Source organism: Acipenser ruthenus, chromosome 25 (genome assembly GCF_902713425.1).
Source record: "Acipenser ruthenus chromosome 25, fAciRut3.2 maternal haplotype, whole genome shotgun sequence".
Lineage (NCBI taxonomy): Eukaryota > Metazoa > Chordata > Actinopteri > Acipenseriformes > Acipenseridae > Acipenser > Acipenser ruthenus.
The window spans coordinates 5,242,422-5,265,108 of record NC_081213.1 but is presented as its reverse complement, the minus strand read 5'-3'; the positions used below and the strand labels follow the sequence as shown (position 1 = coordinate 5,265,108).

Below are 22,687 nucleotides of genomic sequence, written 5' to 3'. Positions count from 1 at the left end.
CAGTATTCTTTCAGTACATGACAAATCTCATACAATACAACAGGCATTTACTAGGCTTGTTCGTACTTTGTTCTTCATTGCTTGAAAAACTCCAAATAAAGAGAATCTACTGTAGTGAGTGATTTACCTCTAAGCTCTTCCAAGAGAGCAGTTCTGACAGTCTTGCCTGGTTCTGCTTTACACAAACTACCACTTACGAGAAACCAAGGATTCAACGGGCATTGAGACAAAACTACAGTATCCCCTTGGCTGAGGCATGTATGCAGCTAACATTGACACTTCTTGATAGAGGGCTTCTCCAGTAAAGCTCATCTAAGAATTTACTTTGTAGCTGTTCTTGTCTTTGTTCCGAGATCCTATGCATATATTACATTTTGGAAGGCTGAAGCTAAGTGACAGAGCCATCCCACCCAGGATTTCAATGCTACTCCCAATCCAGCCGAAATACAGGGAGCTCCCGCCTCTGTAGCGTGTGTCCAAGTCTGTCCCCAGCACCTGCATTTTGCTGATGTAGAGCCCCAGAGCGGTGAGGCTCAGGCAGCCGGAGAGAATGATGATGATCCCGCTGGCTCCTGCCACGTTGCGGAGGGGGAAGTCCATCCAACAGCGGATCCCGATGCTGGCCAGCACTATCCCAACCCCGCAGAGGGAAAGCGAGCTCAGCATGAGTCCGCGTGCCCCGAGGACGCTGGGGTCCTGCTGGTAAGCCCCGGACACGGGCCAGCAGTGCTTGAAATCCGATGCCACTACCTTTATGCACGATTCCCAAAGACCGTCGTGTTTAATAGAGGGACTCTTGCCCAACTGGATGTGTCCCTCCCTCCACTGCGGGGTGATTAACGCTGTGAACACGAATATCATCCCAATCGGAGTGCAGACTATCCCAGCGATCATGGGTGCGGGGGTACGCATTCTGGGGTCACTCTGCAGATAATGATCCTGAAAGAGAGAATCAAAGGAGGGAGCGTTGGTTAAGGCACTTTTTAATACTCTACACAATTTAGAATGTCCAATTACACTGCCTCCCACAACAGATCATGAGAACTGGTCAGTGGGTGTCCTCCCATCCCATGAGCAAGCCAATTGGCTCTTTACACCTAGGAGCTCAAGTGCAGATGCAGGCGACTTACTGACCTCTGGAGGGACCAAGGCCAGTCCTGCAGGTGTCTGCTTGAGCTCTCCAGGCTCCTAGGCAGTAAGTTCTGCTGTAGTGCAGTGAGAAGAAACTATCCCTGATGGGAGCTGCAGAGCCAATGTGATGCTCTCCCTGTGGAATCCCCATTGAAGACCTGCACTTCCCTGGCTGTGTGACTCACCCTGCATAACACAGGATCGTGCCTTTACCAGGTGATCCACTCGGGGACCCCATTTTCATAACAGGCATGTTACATTATGTTATGTGTGTTCTATATAATTCAATCGAGTTTGTTTCTGCCACACTTATTAACTTTTACAACAAAGACTGCTCAAAGCTGATTTTTCTGAAACTAGGTGGGGAAGCTTATTAGTGTTGCACAGCCTTCACATATGTGCCTGTCAATGTAACAAAGAGTCACACATTCTTTTGTTGTTTTTTTTTAAAGAAGCAATTTAACAAGGAGAAATGAGGTCTGTAGGTGTGAAAGCTTACAGGAGACCTCACAAAAGGTCTGAAGGGTCACATTTCTTCAGTCAGAAGCACATAAATAATTCCAGGGTTGCCTTAGCAACTAGGGCTATTAAGAATGATGAACAATGGAATAAGAGATGGCTGAATTTATTTAAATTAGAAGGCATTTTGACAGATGAAACCCCCCTCCATCCCTCCCTCCAACACCTCACCCTTTTTTATAGTTTCAATATGAAACCAACAATGGATAAATAGTACACCCCTAGGCTTCCATAATTTGATGCTAGGCACGAACCTAGGCTATATAGCACTCTTTATGAATGCATTACGGGTATGTTAAACTATAAATAAATCAGTTTACACAGCAAATAACAGTACCACTTTAAAACAATTGCATCAAATGAATATGAACTTAACTAGTCTAGGAGTAACTCTTGTTTGGAAGTTACTGGTCATTCTTTTTCTAGTTCTGATGATAAAAAATGGCTACATATTAATAAAGGAACACAAAATAGAATTCAAGTGAAATAATAAGCAACATTCCATTGGAATCCATAGGATTCCGTAACGATCTGCTGCTAGTGTATAAATAAAGAGTGTTTAGGGGAATGAAACAATGATAAAGAAGTACAGTATTTGTGACTGCATTTTTAAATGTGCCCAGTAGGATTTATTTATTTATGACATTATCATTTGAATGTTCTCAACTGTTACACGACTGTTCTGTGTTACATGACAGAATCAACCTGTGTGTTTTATAAAAGTGTAACCTAAAGATGCAGGTATATGTCACCAAAGACAAGCAATAATAAAAAGTAGACAAGGACTGAAGTAATTGTGTTTTTATTCATGGTATGAGCCTACTGAAATAGAAAGTCTTTAAAGCAAGTACATTCTGAATGATGTTTACTATGTGCAAAAGTGTGTGCAATATCTAATCTAATCAATATAGTAACATATCTCAAGGAATGGAAAGGGAAAAAAAGACTGAAAATAGTCTAGTCTTGAAAAGGCCAAAACACATACATTTGTTTTGGGATGTTGTTCTACAAAAATAATGCAGTTTTGGAAAAAAAAAAAAAAAAAAACTTTTAAAACCCTAGGCAGGTGCAATACTCCTTTAACTACCTCACCCCGCCCTATTAAAAGCTTCGCCAATTGATTGGATTTTTATTCGCATTGATAAAGTCAACAGAGAGGCTTGTGATGTGACCCAGGAAGCGGAAGATTACATTCAAATCAAGGCAGACGTACTCAATCAGACAGCGATGACTTCTTCACCGTCTCTTCTAGTAATCAGCTTCATAGGGCCCGGTGTCTTGTCTGATGAAACACTTCCCCTGGCAGCTGAAATTACACATGAGTACGACCCCTGACGCTACTTGTATGGACCCCCCTAACCAGCCAAGATACAGGCACGTTCCTACTCTAAACTTGTCCTGGACGTCAACGCTTGAGTCTCTGACTGCTGCCAGGATTTGGTAAGCCCTGCAGGACACTATGCAGACGTAGATCACTCCCCAGAAGGATATCAATACCCCCGCAGTGCCAATGAGGTTATGATTAGGGGCATCACCCCACCAGCGAACCCCCAGGTGGGCTGCAAGGTAACTCAGGGCTCCCATGACCACAGAGATGATTGCGGTAGCCCTCTGGAGCTGAATCCACCACGACACTGCTATCTCCTCCGGGAGAGGTTTGCACTCAGGGGTGTTGAGGGTTGTCACTTCCCTGCAGGTCTCCCACAGACCGTCGTAGAAGAAGAGGTCCAGGGAGTAGCCGGGTCTCTGGGGAAATTCTCTCCACTGTGGGGTTACCGTGGCAGCCAGAAGCAGGACCCACCCAACCGGGGTAAAGATGAGCCCAATTATCATGGAACAGGTCACCATGGTTGTCCTCGGGGCTGGGGGGTTCTTTTGTCACTGGTGCCAGAAGAACTTGAAAGTCCAGTGTTGGAACCAAATCAATTAGATGAATATAAACCTCTTTGACTGCCAGTGGTTATTCAAGATATTAAATTAAGAATGCTAAGACGACTCTGCAGTAACCCTTTGGTTAACCAGTTGGTTAATAACAGTTGTAATGTTTTGTCTGTTGTCAACTTACCTAAGCTTTGTAAAATTTAATTGGTATAGTTTTAATTAAATAAAAATTCCATAGTTTCCATTAAATTGATCTGGTTCTTAGTCCAGTAGATACCAGTCTTTTTTAAGAATTAGATTCTGGTTCTGTGTGATGTATCTTAGAGGTAGTTGATATAAATGGTCCACTATATTATCTCAGTGCAGTGCAGCTGATACGCTCTCAGTTCCAGAACTTGTGATGATTCCTAAAAGCGTTCTGAAATATAGACTTTAGTCGGTTTCTGGTTGCAGGATTCCCGTGAAGAATTATTTTCAATTTTCTGGCAAACGTTTCTGCAGCTCACGATGATAGTAAGAATGCAAAGCTAGTCAATACAGTTTCAGTTTCTTCTCTGTAAGCTTGATGTAAGGTGAATTCCAATATGAATCCATTTCCAATATCAGCCCAATTGTTCCGTAGGTAATTTGTCTGAAATAGTTGGTGCTGAGGGGCTGCTACAGCTGTGAATATAGTTCAACTTCAGTGTCTGATATTCTTGAAACCTTAAGTTCACCTTGGTGTGTGGGGTTCTGACGAATGCGTGCTATTTAAAATGTTTCCTACATTGTGTTCCTTTGAATGTTAATGAGGTCTTTGAACATGTAAATGAGATTTCTCCAGGGGGAGAAGTTAAACATTAATTGATATATTACCTGTAAGTTTCCCTATTAATTCATTAGTGCACTCACAGGTAGAATTTGTAACCACGTATTCTACTGTATAATCTTTACAAACGTGAAAGAATTTAAAGTTTAAGTCTCTCTTTTATTTAGATTGTATAGGACCTATTCTCAGAGCTTTACCTGGTGAGTTATTTTAAGGTCTGTTTTTTAATTATAAATACTTATGTAATTGTCGGTTTAAAGTTTCATGAATATCATATTTTATATATAATAACAGACTTTGAAAAAAACATTATTTGAGTCAAGCTTTGTGTATGTGGCTATAAAGACCTTTGAGATTGCATATGGGTATAATCCTAGAAACATAATTTATACAAACGTGTCATTTTGTAATAGCAAGAATGTGTGCGTGTGTGTGTGTGTGTGTGTGTGTGTGTGTGTGTGTGTGTGTGTGTGTGTGTGTAATGTTAATTTGTATTTGCTTCCAAGGAGCCCAGAGGAGAAAAACAACTATTTCAGCCTCTCACACCCAACAACGCTACTCTCTGCGATATTACAACTAGGGCTAAATCATTATTCCACAAGAAAGGAAGGTATCGTTATGGCAACAAGCTACAGTTGCTGTGTTAGCCTATCCTGAAAAGCTTCCTTTTTAAAATCATTGATGAGTTTAGTGTATCCCAGCTCATGTTCCACTGTTGGAATGAAAAAATAACAGATAACCTTACAGGCATCAGTTTCTTTGCTGTGCTCTGTCAGTTCTACCGCCTGCACACTTTTGCCAGTTACTGTTCTGTTTCCTAAGAAGCACTTCCAATAGAGAAAATGATTTTCCTGTGAAGGACGCGTCTTCGAAAAGCTGTCTTTGTGCAACGTTGAAATGTTTGCTAAAACAAAGCCAGCACCGTTAGTGTTCTTTCTTTTCTGAGTTAAAAACAAGCGCTAACAAGAAATCATTCGTTGAATTGGCTGTGCTGTACAAATCCACCGGCCTCACCTGTGACACGTAGCACATTGCATATATGGTGTGTTCCTCATATGATTGTTTATGCCGATGAAATCCCACATGTGCTCTGTGATACAGAAAAGCTGCATCTCCCTGTTGCAGTTTCAGTACTGATGGGCTTCAGCTAATTCCTTTTGTATTGCTGAGTTCTAGATGGTCCTGCAGCTTATTTATATCCAGACACTTTGACCGATCTAGCCTATGTTGCTTCAGGCAATTACAATTGAAGAGCAGCCAGTGAATTAAGGTAAAAGCGATGCCATCCAAAAGTAAAACCAGGTTATTTAAGAAACTCAGAATGATAGCAAACATGATAAACAGCCTAAGTAAAAAAAAAAAAATATGAAAATGTATTGGAACGCTACTGTCTCTTTAAGAGAATTCTTGACATTTGTAATGAACCTGTTTCTGTTATATTGTGAACAATCTGTATCACACGGCATGCTTTTTATAGTGTCAATGTGATTTTTCCTGTACGCTATTTTTAAACATAGACTATGACCTACATACATATATTGGGTCCCAAAACACATTCTACTGTATTTCTAAGAGATATTAATCGTGTCAGATAGAATTAGATATCATTCTTTCTCAGAGTACATGACCATAAATCGATGAATTGGAACTTTTATTTTTTCATACCGTCCAGAAAGAGTATCGACCGTTTTTGATGGGTTGAGGCATATATGGGACTTTTGGTTACAAACTAAAACCAAAAACCCTATGTATGAATATAACTAAATAAATAACGTTAGCTGTATTTATATAGACCATACTGGAGACTACTTATACCGTCTGCAAGTCGCTTGAACAGTATGTGCAGTGTGGCTGTATGGAGGCGTTGCTGTTTATCTGAGCAATGCTGTTCTGGTGCTCGCTGATTCAGCATTAGAAATAGAAAGACAAGACAGCTTGAAAGACGTTTTTCAAGATGCACATTATTACCACTAATGATTCTACATGGTCTTTAATCTACCTCCCGTTCCTGTTGCTGCCTTTAGTGAGTACCTTGTTAATCTGAAATCAATTCGATGACACGCACACACACACGACAGCGTCTCGGTCCCCAGTTCATTGATCGCAATCAGAATGATAAAAGTGCACTCACCCTGCTCAGCAGTGCCAGACGCAGTAAGATGCTGGGCAACAACTGAACGCTTCCTTTGCAGCTCCAGCCATTCAAGACACAGTCGAGATAAAGAGGCTGGCTGACACACTGACAACCTCCCCTCCACACTCAGCTAGCAGTGTAATCAGAAAGCATGTAACCTTCTCATTAGAGGTAGAAGCTGTGAAGTAATGACATGCTTTCATCCAAAGGGTAGCGAGGTCAGCCCTGTGAACAGTAGTTAATTGATGAGAAGGGAAATCCAAGGAAGCACAGGCACAAAGGCAGATCACCTCCATTCAAGTTTCCTCAAATGTACTTTACGTTTTCCTAATATTTAATTATATTTTTTTTACATGTGTGTGCTGGGTGATTCTATGCTGTCGGCTCTGCTTATATCATTATCTGCCATGCTTATTAACTATTCCAGCAAAAACAGCATCTGAAAAACTCCAAGGCTGATCTTGGAGAAGCATATTAGTGTTGGCTTCAGTGTAAAAGGACTTATGTACATGCATCGTGCAACGCTAATATGCTTCCCCGCCTCATTTTATCTTTCAGTCGTATGAATGGCATTTAATATTGTAAGCAGAAAAAAAAAAAAATCTAGAATCATACAGAACACACATAATATGATTTTAAACATTGTAAAAATAGCCAGGTAGCTTTTAATCAAGAGACAAGGGAAAGGTGAAAAAGTAAATGAAATGCTATTTAAAGCTTTCATAAAGCTAGACAGACAGGCAGTGCTTATGGTTTAGACATTGCCATTAAAGGGTTAATTATTAATAAGGCCATTGGTCAGACACACAGGACCACCGACAACACTACAGAACTGATTGCTTGTTGCAGTTTACAAGTTATGACCGCACCTTAGGCTAAAGCAGTTTATAGTTGACTCTGACCTGTAGGTGTTCAGGTTTTGGATGGTATTGCACAGCTGAGGTCACTTTCACATTCAACAAAGCCATTCTTTGCTTGGCAACAGTATAGCCTGAGAAATGTTGTTGCTTTTTATCACATAGAATACTAAAAGAAAAGTAAAACATTCAGTGACAAATGCTATTTGAATGCCTTTATTAATTATTGGCTGCTAATTGTGGATGCTATTCAATCAGAAAAAAAAAAACATTGGCTAGATTAGCCTAAATGTCTTTTTATGTAAGAGCCAGCGCCATCTAGTGTACTGCCACTTTGGATCAAGTTTCCTTTTGTTTTGCTGGCAATACACTGCAGTGCATCAGATGGTACAGCCACTTACTAATAGAAAGACACTTTGGCTGAGCTAGTCTACGTTACATGTCCTATAGCAGACAACTAGAACTGAAGAGCATCTGCAGAGCTTCCAGTCAAAGAACTTATAAATATATATATATATATATATATATATATATATATATATATATATATATATATATATATATATATATATACAGTATATATTTGAGTAATTGCAAAAAGAAACATTTACAATGATTACTGACATCATAAAAAAGTGAAAGTAGAATAATATTGTTCCATCGTATTGTTCTTTGAGCTGTATTTTTTTTTTAATATAATTTTGTATTCTTTGGACAGCCTTCTTGGACAGCAAACACAAAAGCACAAACATCTGGCCCAATGGGGAGAGTGTCAAGTCAAGCACATAACTGTTTCAACAACAAAAACTCAACTGAAAACCAGTGAAGACATTAGAAAATCCTTTTTTTTTAAAAAAAAAAAGTTTGTCTACTTTCTCATAGTTTTACTTTGTTATAAAACTTGATACCGTAGCTTATTAAGAGAAATCATTTCTACCAATTACTGCAAATAACAAACCTCAGCAGCATGTTGTTTTGTTTTTTTGCGGTGGTAGGATTAGGATACAGATATTGTTAGAAACAAAACTCAAACCTTATTACAAGTTCAGAGATATGATACAAAATACGACCACCAATAAAGAGGTGCAGAAAATTATGAGAAACTGGAAGTTATAGCACACATAGAATATTAAAAACCATTTCAACTAAATTTAGCAAGAGCTCTGCAAAAACGGTAAAGCTACACACCTTTGTTTGAATATTCGTACAAACACTGAAATGTGTTCTGTGGCAAAAAAAAGGCGCTGTTGGTATTCTTTCGTATATTTATAAATTGCTGTATCAACGAAAACCCACGTATTAACGACATATAAAATAGATAACATACTTTCTACTGTACAGCAGAGCATTTCTCTCCTTTGTTTCATAGGTAATTTGATGGGTTACCACGTTCGTTTTAGTGCTACAATTTGTTTTTCCTTTTGTAATTCAAATTTAAAGAACATTCAAATGTTCATTTTCATTTTGAATGAATATTAAGTCAGGCATGTTTTCTGCACGTCTCTCACTCCCCTTCTGGGTTCAAGCGGAAGGTTCTCCCATTAGACATACTCCTTCATGGGCAGGCTGCCTCCAGAAGTTGGCTTAGGGGGAGCCGTTGCTTTGTTGGGCATGAGGTTTCTGCCATAGCCCCTCCTGTAGTCCCGTTCACTTTGAGGACAGTTGCTGCTGAGGAGGGCACCTCCCAGGATCAGGACGACGGCAGCTGCCCAGCCCAGATAGATGGCTTGTCCGAGCTCCTTCTTGTGGGCAGTGGGCACCAGGGGGTTGTAGAAGTCACTGATGATGGTGTGGGCAGTCCAGGAGACTGGGATGAGGATGCAGAGGCCGGTGGCTATGAATAGGATGCCCCCAGTCAGGGCGATGCTTGTCTTGGTGTACTGGTCATCCCTGGCGCATGTGGTGCACTTCAAACCACAGCAGGTCAACAGGATGGAAAGCATGCCCAGGAAGATAGCAAAGCACATGAGGGCCCGGGCCGCTTGGATGTCGGCTGGGAGAGCCAGCATGGAGTCGTAGGTCTTGCACTGCATGTGTCCTGTGGTCTGGTAAATACAGTTCATCCAGATCCCTTCCCAAATGACCTCCGATGTCAGGATGTTGTTGCCGATGAAGGCTGTAACCTTCCACTGGGGCAAGGCAGTGGCCGCGATGCCCACCACCCAACCGGTCACTGCGCCAGTAAAGCCGATCAACTGCAGACCAGTGCTTGCCATAGCTTTTTGTTGGTTTTGGCGAACAAATGCTGGAAAGTCTCCACTTCCCTCCTTTCCTTCCATTCCAGCTGCCTGTTCAACCGTCTCTCTGTCCCTCTCCGCTGTCAGCTCACATGGAAAGCTATTGAAACACTACACCAGTATAAATTGCTCAGTCTGCCAGGTTGACCGGAGCCAATGAATTATTAAATGACAAATATAAGAGTAATTTATATGTGTGTGTGGCTAAACACAAATAAGCAGCAAACATGGTTTCTGTCTGCAAATGCAATATATAATATATCTCACCCAGTTTCAAGTCTTTTAAGCATCAATGTAAAATACAGGTTGCTGAAATTATAAACTTGTGTTGTTCGGACTTCTGAGAAGATAAAACGGTAATAAAACTGATACCGCTCTGGTAACCAGACTTGATATCACATTCCCTGGGTTAAAAAAAAAAGTCACCGAATAAAATATCCACTAGCAAAGACAATTCAGTTTTCAGTCACTGGTTCTGAATAGATGCCATGCATCTCAAGGCTCCTAATGATTCATGTAAAATACAGTGCAGTCCTGTCTATTGTCCACCGGCTTGAATAAAAGAGACATGCGTTCCATTTAGACGCCTGTTGTTTCCCAGTGCTAGTGCTGCAGAAGATGTCTAGTTTAATAGCCTCCAGGCTATGCAGTCCACAGTGACAATTACAGTGTGTCAGGTGTTTAAAATGATTGATCTGAGCTTGGAAGACTGGCTAGACAGCGAGCTACAGAGAGAGAGAGAGAGAGAGAGAGAGAGAGAGAGAGAGAGAGAGAGAGAGAGAGAGACAGACAGAGCGAGAGAGAGACAGAGACAGAGACAGAGAGAGATGGAGAGATGGAGACAGAGAGAGTTGTGTGTAGATGGGTTCATTAACCCCAAGCCAGTTACAGCAATGGTGTTTTCCTGCATTAATCTGTATCAGGAGCCTCTATAGGGTGAAGGAAATGGTCAGATTGTCATTTTGGTGGCTCAGTAATAAACCAGTAATATCTTGTCATCTTGTCTGTTTGCTTGTTTGCTTGTTTGCTTTCAAAATTTGTAAAATAGTTTTCTAGAAGCAAATTATGTTTGTTTTGTATTCGTTTTACAGATATTTTTATTGACATTTTGTCCGAATAATAAAGTGTATTTTTTTTCCTGAATTGTGCTATGAGTTAGTTATTTTTTTATTGTTATTAATTGCCTGTCAGTTTAGAAATAACAATATTAACATATTGAGATGAATCTATTCAAAATTAATAGGTCTGCACAGACACATGAATAATGTTTGTAAAAATTTGAAAAAACATCCAGCAGGATGATAAATTGAAATGAATGTTGACTATTAAAAAACAAAGTCTTTAAAAATGCATGCGCTGCATAAATACATTTTTAAAAGTCACATTTACAAAATAATCTACATAAAAACATGCTGTTACATTGTCCTTTGAAGTATTGAGTGCACACTTAATATACATCGATGAATTCAACAGAAACAGGACTGATGAGAATCCGTGGTTTGGTAGAATCGTGTTTCCATTTTCCTTAGCAACAGTGGTCATGACAACAAGACAGAGGAGTGAAGTAGCTGCAGGGAGGCACAATTAGGGTTACTGTGCCATGAAACAGGGCTGCCACCATTTCCATTGGTTAAACTGGACTGGGACATGAGTCTCGTTTTGCCAGTCTTAAACCTTATCTAATATTTACATTGACATATACTAAAGCCTGCACATGGTCACCTGTACTGAATTAAAGATTCTCACCTGTGAATGAAGGTGGCTTATACAAGCTGATAATCAAATATGTCCCCATTGCTATTTTTAAATAGAATCTCTGACTGATTCTCGGATGGCAGGTGTTCACATAATTAAAAGCTTAATTGAATAAATATGTTTGCATGGTTAAATTATCTTATTGTGCCGTGCACATACACTGGTTAGTTGGCTAGTATTTCATTTGAGAAAAACATTAGTTTGATAGATAATATTATCAGATTTGTTTTCTAATAATGTAAAGTGCACAAAAGAATAATTAAACTAATTCATTGGTAAACAATATGTTGTCGTTTTATATTTGCATTTATATACAGTATACATATAATATCATGTATGAACTCATTCTGTATAGACTGCAGCTTTAAATTTCCTCCTCATTTTTTCAACAGGACCTTTAGACAACTAGCAAGTTCAGAAACAACCAATCAGGGAGCAGAACTTCAAGTAGCGGCTCTTTACCCATGCAACCTAGCGTCAAGGGCAGCTTTTGTTTTCCTTGCTGCAATAGCGCCGTTCATTATTTTCTTGTCTTTTGACATTATTAAATTTTTTAAAAGATAAGCCTTTAGCCCTACAAACTGTCAGAGATGGTTTGTGGTCTACAAAAACTATTAAACAAAAAAGGGCCTAAGTGCTTATTCATATGCAGGCCCCCAAATCCAAATTCAAAAGAACATTTGTATCCTGATATGATTAACCAAAGACTGCCGTTTGATATGAAAGGAGGAATATTTCCTTCAAAACAGCAAACACCTCCACAAGTGGGTACAGCCCTGCTTTTAGGACTCACAGCCTCATATATATTCAAGTAATGCCACGCATACCCCAATTATCAACTACTTCAGCACTGCAACAAGTTCAATATTATTTGAGCAAAATAGTCAGTTTCAATGGGTGGCAAGGGATCCATTTAGGGTGGTACAACAGCTCAATTTAAAACGTTCAATTACTTGCTAAAAATAAAAACATCTTCAATCATGTTTTTACTCCCATTCATTGTGATTTTCTTTCCAGTTAATAGTTTTCTCTCACACTCAGTCTGCTTTTTGCTTATTGGCTTCAGAACATAAAGCCATAACCCTGGTCTCTTCCACAGTAGAAATGGGGCTGAATTCCGATGTCCAGTTTAATTACGTGGCACTTACTCTCCCACCCCCCCACCCCCCCACCCCCCCCAAGCATCTCTTCAAGGATAAATCCACTGTCTCCAGGAAGAGAGAGGAACAAAACATCTCAGCAACAGTGGTGTTGATCCTTCTGTCTCGATGACTGTCATTGACAAGATCATTGACGATAAGAAGAGTAGCGAGAATCCTTTTCTGTTCAATAAATAATCTAGACTAAACAAATTAGCAGCAACATCACAATAAAGGACTAGTGTTCTAATCTTAGTTCCTTTGTATCCAATGGAAACTGAAATGCTTTAAAAACCCATTTTCAAAGTCTTTTAGTTCCTATTGCAAATTGCCTGATTATAATGAACTAAATTGCACATTATCCATATAAAACAGATTAATTGGAACTCATTTACATTATAAACATATTCAAAGACTGAGTCCAACCCCCAGAGTATAATATTTTTCCTGTTTCATGTCTACACTACGTGTTTTTTTGTGTGTGTGTGTATAATTTAATCATGACTATGTATCTTTATCAGACATCAAAGCAACTACAGTCTGCAGTTGTCATTTGCATACAGCTGGGATGCTAGTGTATTAGTTACTCAGAGATTGCATCCTTCAGGTAATGTCTAGCCCCTTTAAAAGGTAATGGGGTGAGAGCGAGCCCTATCTGTTGAATAATTCAACCCCATCGCAAGCTAGTGTATCAGCTAACTCCTGCCTAAGTTACAGATAATATTCAAATACACAATCGGAATATGGTGTTCTTTTCTAATCATATTGTCACATTGTACAGATCAACACAATTATTTATTTTAGCAGCTGCCCAGAGTATGCTATCTAGTGGAAGTTGTCGCTTTGCATAGTCACATAATCGATAAGTCACATGCTCAAAGAGTTTCTCCTGATTGGCCAAGACTTCTAGTCAGAATGTTTGCCATTGAATGTATTAAGTTTCTTTAAGTATTTCTATCTACCTGTTAGACACAATTACACCTCCAGAGGTCAGGACAACATATCGTGACACAGCGAGATTCTTTTTGAAAGTGAGTTTACTGTGACTTTTTAAAATTGGTCTTCCCACAAATCACATCCTGTGGCATACAATATAAAGGGATTGGACAAGTATGAGAACCACCTGTTCTAATATTGTCAAAGACTTAAGGGTCACCATAGCCAGCCTGGACATCAGTATAATCGGAAATGGTTCTTCAGTGAATACTGCATTCAGATCCTTCAGAGGACTCTGCACTCCAGAATGACCAAGAAAGTGATTGTCGCTCACGAGTAAGGCCATAACAAGAGCTGACATTCTACCGAGGTCACACTCAGGTTTCAAGCTATAGCTGCAGTATTTATATGACTGCTTGGTATTTACTATTCAACCAAATCCAAATCTATGTTACACGGCAAACCAACAGAGAAAATGAAGGAGTATTTTGTACTTTACCAGAATTTTTACACAAGCACCAGCATTGATGATGCTAAAAAACAACCCAGGACACGGCCTCTGTGTCCTTGTAGCTAGTTACAGCCGTGCTCATGAGCAATCTGTTTGGGTATGTAAACACCTGCCATCCGAGACTCTCTATCAAAGTCTGTCAGATCTTCAGACAGGGAGGGAGATGCAGCTTTTATATATTACAGAAAGTCAGGGATTCCATTTAAATATCAAATGAACAATGGGGACGTATTTGACTGTACGCTTCTATAAACCCCCTGTGTTACTCACAGGTGAGAGTCTTTAGTTCAGGACATGAACAGTTTTACTATATTTTAATGTAAACGTAGGATTAAAACTAGCAAAATTAGACCCATTTCCCAGTCCAGTTTTAACCAATGTTAAAGATGGCAGCCTTATTTCATGGTGCAGGAACACTTAACTTCCCTGCAGCTACTTCTCTCGTCTGTCCTGTTGTCATGACCACTGTTGCTAAGGAAAGCAGGACACAGCGGGAACAGCAGTGTGGAGTAGTGGTTAGGGCTCTGGCCTCCTGACCGGAGGGTTGTGGGTTCAATCCCCAGTGGGGGACACTGCTGTTGTACCCTTGAGCAAGGTACTTTACCTAGATTGCTCCAGTAAAAACCTAACTGTATAAATGGGTAATTGTATGTAAAAATAATGTGAAATAATGTATAATGTGATATCTTGTAACAATTGTAAGTCGCCCTGGATAAGGGCGTCTGCTAGGAAATAAATAATAATAATAATAATAACATGATTCTACCAAGATTCTGTCACTGATTCCCACCAGTCCTGTTTATATTGAATTCATCAATGTATATCAAGTGCTCACTTAATACTTCAAAGGAAGATATATTTTTTAATGTACATTCTTTTGTAAATGTGATTTTAAAAAGGTATTATGCAACATTTTAATAGTCACCATTCACTGCATCACTGCACTGCACTTTTTTGGGCGTTTTTGGCGTAAATATTCCAGGATACATTACATATACAATTGAATCAGCCTTTTTAATTACACACATTGCTTGCTTTAGATAACTTAAAGTTGGATAATGTTATTCCTGTCACTTGATGGTGATAAATGAGTCTGTAAGTAGATGCAACAGGTGCTTATCATGGTGTTTGTGTACAATTCTGTACAAGACATTTGATCTATAATCTGAAAGCATCACATAAGTATGTCACCTGACTTACAACCCTGATATAAATGACTGATATAATCCAGGCTGCATGAACTTGGTGTCAAGGAAGGACACGTGCACACTACAACACTGAAGAACCAAATACTAGCAGAGTTTCCAGATCTGAGAGCTCACAATCAAGGCAGGGATGTCCTGCTATTATTTGCTTGTGACATTGGAGGTGCAATAAGATAAGCTCGTGGCTCAGAGGCACTTCATCTGGCAAGAGCAGCCAAAATTACCCGTAGAGATGTCTTCAAACTTCAACAGTCTTTCGACTGAAGATTTCCTGCAGACTGTCAGAAGCAATCTGTACCTGTGTCTTTGATGGCTCTTGTCAGTGCGATCCTAGATGGCCCAAGCATCAAAGAGCATTAAGTTAAAGAGAAGCCACATAGACCTGCTTCTCTGACCATCTCACAACTTCTGGCCTTCAACATCGTAACATAGGTGGAATGAAGCTGCATCAACAACAAGCCACCGACACCACAGAGACAGAGAAACACCAGCGCAAATCTATCTTTCTTTAAAGATCAACGCAGAACCAAGGAAGCCAGGACTGGTTGACACTTTGGACAACATGGTGTTGTGCATCTCTACAGATGTTGCCATCAGTATGTGTGTGCCAGTTATGAAGAAGGTGGTGTGGTGTGATTTCATTGATGCCGTGAGTGTGCTGTATTTGTGTGGTTGAATTTTGACTTTAAGGCAGAAGTATGAGGTCTGCATCAATTTTCCAACAGCAGCAAAACAGTTTGTGTAAAACAGTTTAGTGATTTTTTTAGGGATTCATTTAAGTATTTTGTATGTTCTCTAACCAGACCCCCCCTCAGCAGTTTTACTTCCAAAGCATTACAATGATTGCTTCAAAATACAGCAGTTTATATGTAGCTACCTTATTAAATAGTGAGCCTTTTGTTGAATGCTAGCACTGTTGACCAATCAATATGTTTCTTGGTGGCAGAGGAAACATTTCGTACCAAAAGAATTTCAGATTGGAAAAAATACAAGTGAAAAATGGAGCGATCACCACCAAAGCAGAAGAAAATGTTTCAGTAGCTGTGAAAGTGTTTTGGACTCAAACATTTTGTTTCTTATGATTTTACCGTAAAATTCTGAAGTTATAGGTGACAGCTTTAAATGAAACCCATTGCCACCTTTTCACTGTGTTTGGTGGTAAAAGACTGCCCCCTTGCTCCAGGGCCATGAATTACGCTTTTAAACCTAACTACAGGAATTGTAAAATAGAAGTACAAAAGTAGACAGGGCTTCTCCATCCTACTTCATCATTTTACACATTTAAACAAAATATTTAGATATTTAGTCATTGGATATGAAATAAAAAAAAGCTATGTGTTCTTAATTGAAAATCAGTCATTTATGATTTTATCATTCACAAAAATGTGTCTTAAAGCAAATGCAGGTGAAGAATGACAGAAATGAGGCCGCCGATGATCATCCAAGCTCCTGCAAGTCCTGAAAAGAGTTTTAACAAACGGATTAGTAATCATAAATGGGTGTTGTATCCCTACTACTCATACATTACAAACTAAGAGTATGGGTGTTGGTTTGGATAACAAAATTAAATCACCAACGATATGTAGCGCACACTTTCATATAAAGTGTGCAATTCGTAATGGGAAATACACACAGAAGGTGTGCTAATATTGAAGTGATGCCAAAGCACTACAAACAAGCCTCCAGGAGTGTACCTGTGCTGGCAGAGGAACTCCCTGGAGGCAGCCGACACCCTGTAAGAAAAAAAAAACAAAAAGAGTAACAGTTAGTGCAGTTAACCAGGGGAGCAGAATTCAGGTAAGATAAATATGATCTGTGCGAGACCCTTTAATGAAGGCAAGCTTTATTCGACAATGCTGTGTGCTTCATCAGGTCACAGGAATCATACATGCAGTATACATACCTGCACATGTGATAGGTCCAATTGTCAAGACTTCCTCACTCTTGACAAATGCTGATCTTCTTGCTGGGCAGGACTGTAAGAAGGATCTGTATTTAGAGGGTTGTCTTTCACCCGAGGGGTGTACATTGAAACAAAGGCTAGGATTAAAATGAAAAACGCCTATCACACTGTCAGTAGGGTGTATGGACACTGTGGATAGCCAAGGCTGCACTGGTTCCATGAGTTTGAAAGGGGTTCAGAAATGAAACGAGACCAGAGTGGGCAGCTATGATAGTGCACAATTACTATGGCAGAAATAATGGGCTATATATATATAGTCAAAGACAAAAGTCCTGCATAAACTATGCAACATAAATAAAAAGTATTAACGTTTAAAAAAAAAATGTGGGTGGTTCCTATGGCTCCTAGTATCACATATAACCAATAAAAACATATTTTTGTTTTGCTTTTATAAATGCATGCACGAGAAGGATAAACATCAGCCATTTGTGCAGTCTTGGATACAGAAACAAAAACCTGTCTGTTCATTTGTTAAAGTTTTTCATACAGTCTTTTGCTTACCGGAGTGCAGGTTTCAGCCGTCTTGTCACACACTTGCACTCCACAATGCAGATACACGCTGTCAAAGTTCCCCACAAATTTAAACAGCTCGACTGAAAAAGCGCTGTTAAGGGACACGCCGTTTTCTTGTACAGTAATGAAGCCTTGGTTGTTTGGACATCTGAAAAATAAAAGCCAGGTCAAAGTATTCAGCTATCCAGTGCATTCAAGAAATACCACATTTGTATTTCTTATGTTGACTAGAAGCCGTATGCTGCAGCAGCTGTTCAGGAGCTGCTCTTCAGTTTAGTTGTCTGCTACAGACATGTGCAGTGCAGGCTAGATCAACTAAAGTCTCTTTATATTAGTAAGCGCCACCTAGTGCACAGCAGTATATTTCCAGCAAAGCAAAAGGAAACTTGATCCAAAGTGGCAGAACACTAGGTGGCACTTTCTCTCACTTCTAGAAAGACATTGTGGGTGATCTAGCCTGTGTAACATCCATATATCTATGACAGGCAACTTGATCTGAACAGCAGCTCCTGGAGGTTGAATGTGTTTGCTATTCACAACACGCAAAATGTCATAGTGATCATGTTAGCAGCGTGTTAGAAGGGTGGTCGAGTTCACTTAATTAGTCACCCAACATGCGTTGACATAACAAAATATCTTCAGCGGTTACTAAGGGGCAATGATAGGGTAGTAATCCAATGTAGAATGCTCCCACTGTGGTTACATTTCCGTATATAATTTTATGTCACAATGGTATTCCAATGGCTTGACCATTACACAATGGTATTCTATTGCAGATCTGTAGTACAATATACCACCAGTGTGAACCACTGTGCTACCAGATCAGGCTCCAATGTTGCCATTGCTGGTCTGCTACAGACTCTGCTGGGGTTTCCTCTCGGTGACAGATGTTTTCCTTCAATCTGTTAATCAGGAATACCGATAGTTTGGCTAGAAGAGCAGGTTTGGGAGGAGTAAGGAGACTGACCTGTTTTGAATCATGAAGAACTGAACAGGGTCAGAAGGATCCGGAGAAGGAGTTGCATAGCAGCTCTCCAAAACAACAGCAAATCTGTCACCCTCAATGTCCTCCACAAAGACACCCACATACAGAGTGGACTCAATGGGCAGACTAACTCTCTCAGAAGTGTAGGGCTCGCTGTAGTTTGGGGTTTGGTAAAGAGACATCTTAGCGGTGGAAATCCCCAATCCTGTAATGGCTATTTTCACAGTACTGCGGACAGAACAACAGCTCGTTAGTCATCGTTTTAAATGAGGAGAATAATTCTTCAACGAAACAATCAACATGAACAAAAAAAAAAAAAAAAAAACTTTACCTCTCATGCACTTCCATTTCTTATACAGGGCTCAAATGGGAATTTTTGAAAGAAAATGAAACATTTTCATTTTAAAACATAATACCCGCTACTAGACGTCTACTCAGTTTGCATCTCTTGAACATTCTTGGACTGGAAAGATGAAAATTGTCCTCACCCCCTCTTGTCATTTATCACCCTGCCTCTTCCCATATGCTTTAATATATGCCATATTTAAAAATAACGTTTATTTTATTATATTGAAAAAAAATGCTGGTAAATTGTGTGGACACTAAAAAACACGAATAAACTTTTTGATATGACAATCATCTATGTATTGTCTTCTCTGTGTTGTCCATCAACATTATATCTACAATTTTACTGTAGAACAGTGTCCCCTGAAATTTGAACCGACAATGTAGAAGCAACAGATTGAATTCTACATAGCAACAAGTAGACTAGTATCCCCTTGGTTTAAGGCATCAGACTGAGACCTGGTAAGGTTATTCTTAGGACTGAAGCTAAAATGAAAACATACAAAAAAAGACTTAGTTAATCTGAAGAGTCGCGAAACAGCCTTACCTTACGATGGGGTTTATAGCAATATGAAGGCTTGTCTGCATATCCAGTGGGTACGAACAGGCAAACTGGACATCAGCTTTCGGGTTGAAAATCACATTTCCAACCACAGTGTGTGCAGCATGAAGGGTGTTTGTGTAAGTCACGTGAGTCCCGTTTGTCTGTTAAAGAGAAGATGATGTCAGTGAATGCTTGTGTGCGTGGACAGGTATTACTATCAATGTCCCCACAAAGATAGCAACTCGTGAAAAAACGACATTGTGGGGATGTCACCACCTTTGTAAAACACCTTTAAGAACTAATTATGCCTTAAAAAAAAAAAGTGCCAAAATATTTAGTTTGTTGTCAACTTTCACTATGCGTGTGGAGTTTTGTCTGACTGGAGTTAGAAATTGTAAATAAATATAGTGAGTCAATGAGTCCCTACAAATATAGGAATGCAAACATTGTGCATGTGGGCGCGCAAAGTCACAATGGGTTACATACAGACTCACCGTTATGGTTGTGCCACATTCTCCTTCCCTACGACCCATCACAGCCATCACCATGGTTATGTTTTCTTTTCTGTCTTCGAAGCCTTGGCAGCTGCTGTTTAGTAGGTGTACAGATGAGCTGTTCAGGCCTACTGACTCCATATGGCACTTGCTCAGCCCAGTCTTTATTAGGTTAGACCCACATACAAGTTCTGGTGTCAGGCTGGACATTTCTGTGAAAAGAATGTATATTGTATTTAATGCATGTCAGAATTGTGACGTTTCTTCATCCTTTTGCAATAACACATCTGGAACACCTCAGCTCAGATAGCTTTAAGACTCACCAGTGCTGTAGTTCAGATTCTTTTGACATGCACATTTCCAGTTAACTCCATCGCTCATGACGCATTCTTCTTCTTTAGAACAGCTCTCCGAGCACAGAGTGGAATTAACATCTAAAACGATGAACGGAGAATGTTGCATAAAACCTTACTTTACTTTTGTAAGCAGTGCGTTATATCAGCAATATCAAATACTGTACCTCTGCAGTAAACTAGTTGGCAGGCAGGTGTGCTTTGAAATTTGTAAACGTGGTAGTTGCCTGGACATGCTTTGATGTGAACTGTGGTTTGATAACGACAGCAGCTTGACTCCCAGTGAGCGCAGGATTGGCGACTAACTATTCCATCGTTCTCCAGAGGGTGTCCCCCATTGATCCACATTGGGGCGTGAGTTCCACAGCTGTACATAGGAACACATGTTTCTGGCATTCTTGCACTCCCCTTCTCAAAAAAACGATACCATCCATTTAGATCTTGGTCACATTTTGAATTTAATGACGAAGATATTTTAAAATCAGTGGAACGCCATGGTTCATCCAGTACAGCGTGGTATTTGCAAGGATCATCGCAGCGCTGCTTACCACCAGCTGTAATACAGTCCTGGCCTGATGGACATGGCTGATTTAAACAGCTGAACGATACAGAGCGAGAACCAGGTCGATTAGCTCTATCCAACAGACAGTGGAAGGATCCAATAGTGTTTTCACAACTAGACTTTGGTTGGCAGGTGTTGAGGTCACTGTCGAATGCACATTCATCGATATCAGTGCAGCCCAGTTCACTGGACCACTGGAAGCCCCAAGGACAGCAGTCCATGGTTTCACTGCACGCTGTTGAGTTGTAGCAGGAAATGCTGTCTCCCACAAATCCCTCTGCGCAGATGCACTCCTCTGATTGGGAAGACAGCTGGCAGACTGTGTTTTCAGGGCAATCAGAACAACTGGTGAACGTTCCTACCAAGACAAGAACAAAAGAATGTGCAGTGGCTCAGATAATGCCAGGGGATTCTTGTGAACAGGATGGCTGGAGGGTGACGTCAGACCAGAAACACAAACCAAAAACAAGTAATGGCAGGGCAAAACTGAGACGTTACGGCGGTCAGTGCTTTTATTAAATAACAAATACAAGATTTAAACAAAACAAAAGGCACGTTGGCCAAACAAATAAACAATAACAAATATTGTTCTGGTGCTTCCAACCCGAGTGGCAGTTATGTTTCTCTTTTTATCTCCTGTCACCACTCTCGGTCTCCACTTACGAACACTATCCTCCGAGCAGCCAACCTTCGGGTCTTTTATATTGGTGACCGAGGGGTCAACTAGCTATCAATTATTGTATTATCCTTCGGTAACCTTTTGCATGGGTTTAGTACGGATGCGTGACTGTCCGCCAATTATATACTTAGTAGCTGATCAGTCACGCATTCCCACAAGGTATTTAAAATCTAAACAATAACATGGCAGACGGCACCTTGCTCGTCCTGCCACACAATAATAAAACACAAATAAACAGTTTTTTTTCCGTCATATATACATAAATCATAACAATAACCACTACTAATAATAAACAAATATATACAAAGGGGCGGGATACTACGCCACTGTTCTCTAACAGAGAAAAATACAACAGCTAAAACTCAGAAACATTCAGAAGGATGGTAAATATGTTTGTAAAGGTGAAAAATCTAAGTTTACGAATGAGAGGAGGCCATTCGGTCCATCATGCTCGCTTGGTTGTTAGTAGCTTATTGATCCCAGAATCTCATCAAGCAGCTTCTTGAAGGATCCCAGGGTGTCAGCTTCAACAACATTACAGGGGAGTTGGTTCCAGACCCTCACAATTTCCTGTGTAAAAAAGTGCCTCCTATTTTCTGTTCTGAATGCCCCTTTATCTAATCTCCATTTGTGACCCCTGGTTCTTGTTTCTTTTTTCAGGTCGAAAAAGTCCCTTGGGTCAACATTGTCAATACATTTTTGAATTTTGAATGCTTGAATCAGATCGCTGCATAGTCTTCTTTGTTCAAGACTGAATAGATTCAAGTCTTTTAGCCTGTCTGCATACGACATGCCTTTTAAACCCGGAATAATTCTGGTCGCTCTTCTTTGCACTCTTTCTAGAGCAGCAATATCATTTTTGTGGCGAGGTGACCAGAACTGAACACAGTATTCCAGATGAGGTCTTATTAATGTATTGTAAAGTTTAAACATTACGACCCTTGATTTAAATTCAACACAACATAAAACACCATCAAACAACAAAGTGTTGATTTTAGAACAAATACTTTAGTATGTATTCAAATGTAAGCTGAAATTAGTACTGAAATAATATTTGTAGGCAGAGACTTACCTGTACCAGACACACTGATGCAAGGTATTAGAAGGAGAATGATTACGATTCTCATCTCCATCAT

The 22,687-nt window shown here is 39.9% G+C and overlaps 4 protein-coding genes across 4 annotated transcripts; all 4 read right to left on the bottom strand.

The window, feature by feature from the left end:
• Window positions 1-297: 297 nt before the first annotated feature.
• Window positions 298-6,642, bottom strand: LOC131696771 (claudin-23-like). The gene is made up of 2 exons (XM_059000347.1): window positions 6,471-6,642; window positions 298-939 (listed from the first exon to the last, which is right to left on the bottom strand). The coding sequence occupies exon 2, from the start codon at window positions 910-912 to the stop codon at window positions 313-315; it is 600 nt and encodes a 199-aa protein (XP_058856330.1). The 5' UTR covers window positions 913-939; window positions 6,471-6,642; the 3' UTR covers window positions 298-312.
• Window positions 2,731-3,646, bottom strand: LOC117413661 (claudin-23-like). The gene has a single exon (XM_034022896.3). The coding sequence runs from the start codon at window positions 3,496-3,498 to the stop codon at window positions 2,899-2,901; it is 600 nt and encodes a 199-aa protein (XP_033878787.2). The 5' UTR covers window positions 3,499-3,646; the 3' UTR covers window positions 2,731-2,898.
• Window positions 6,643-7,917: 1,275 nt separating the features above from the next.
• Window positions 7,918-10,248, bottom strand: LOC117413723 (claudin-4-like). The gene has a single exon (XM_034023013.3). It carries the CDS (start codon window positions 9,607-9,609, stop codon window positions 8,872-8,874), a length of 738 nt encoding a protein of 245 aa, XP_033878904.3. The 5' UTR covers window positions 9,610-10,248; the 3' UTR covers window positions 7,918-8,871.
• A 6,255-nt stretch (window positions 10,249-16,503) lies between these two features.
• LOC117413660 (uromodulin-like) lies at window positions 16,504-22,687 on the bottom strand. Its single transcript, XM_059000490.1, has 10 exons — window positions 22,624-22,687; window positions 20,478-21,230; window positions 20,281-20,391; window positions 19,958-20,169; window positions 19,467-19,624; window positions 18,557-18,802; window positions 17,578-17,737; window positions 17,017-17,089; window positions 16,808-16,846; window positions 16,504-16,571 (listed from the first exon to the last, which is right to left on the bottom strand). Exons 1-10 carry the CDS (start codon window positions 22,685-22,687, stop codon window positions 16,504-16,506), a joined length of 1,884 nt encoding a protein of 627 aa, XP_058856473.1.

Excerpts from the sequence above, each read along its gene's own strand:
- LOC117413661 (XM_034022896.3), bottom strand. The coding sequence starts at position 3,498 with ATGGTGACCTGTTCCATGATAATTGGGCTCATCTTTACCCCGGTTGGG.
- LOC131696771 (XM_059000347.1), bottom strand. The coding sequence starts at position 912 with ATGCGTACCCCCGCACCCATGATCGCTGGGATAGTCTGCACTCCGATT.
- LOC117413723 (XM_034023013.3), bottom strand. The coding sequence starts at position 9,609 with ATGGAAGGAAAGGAGGGAAGTGGAGACTTTCCAGCATTTGTTCGCCAA.
- LOC117413660 (XM_059000490.1), bottom strand. The coding sequence starts at position 22,687 with ATGATGGAGATGAGAATCGTAATCATTCTCCTTCTAATACCTTGCATC. Across the intron at positions 21,231-22,623 it reads CATCAGTGTGTCTGGTACAG|GAACGTTCACCAGTTGTTCT; the intron begins GTAAGTCTCTGC and ends TTGTCTTGGTAG. Across the intron at positions 20,170-20,280 it reads GAATCTGAACTACAGCACTG|AAATGTCCAGCCTGACACCA; the intron begins GTGAGTCTTAAA and ends TTCTTTTCACAG.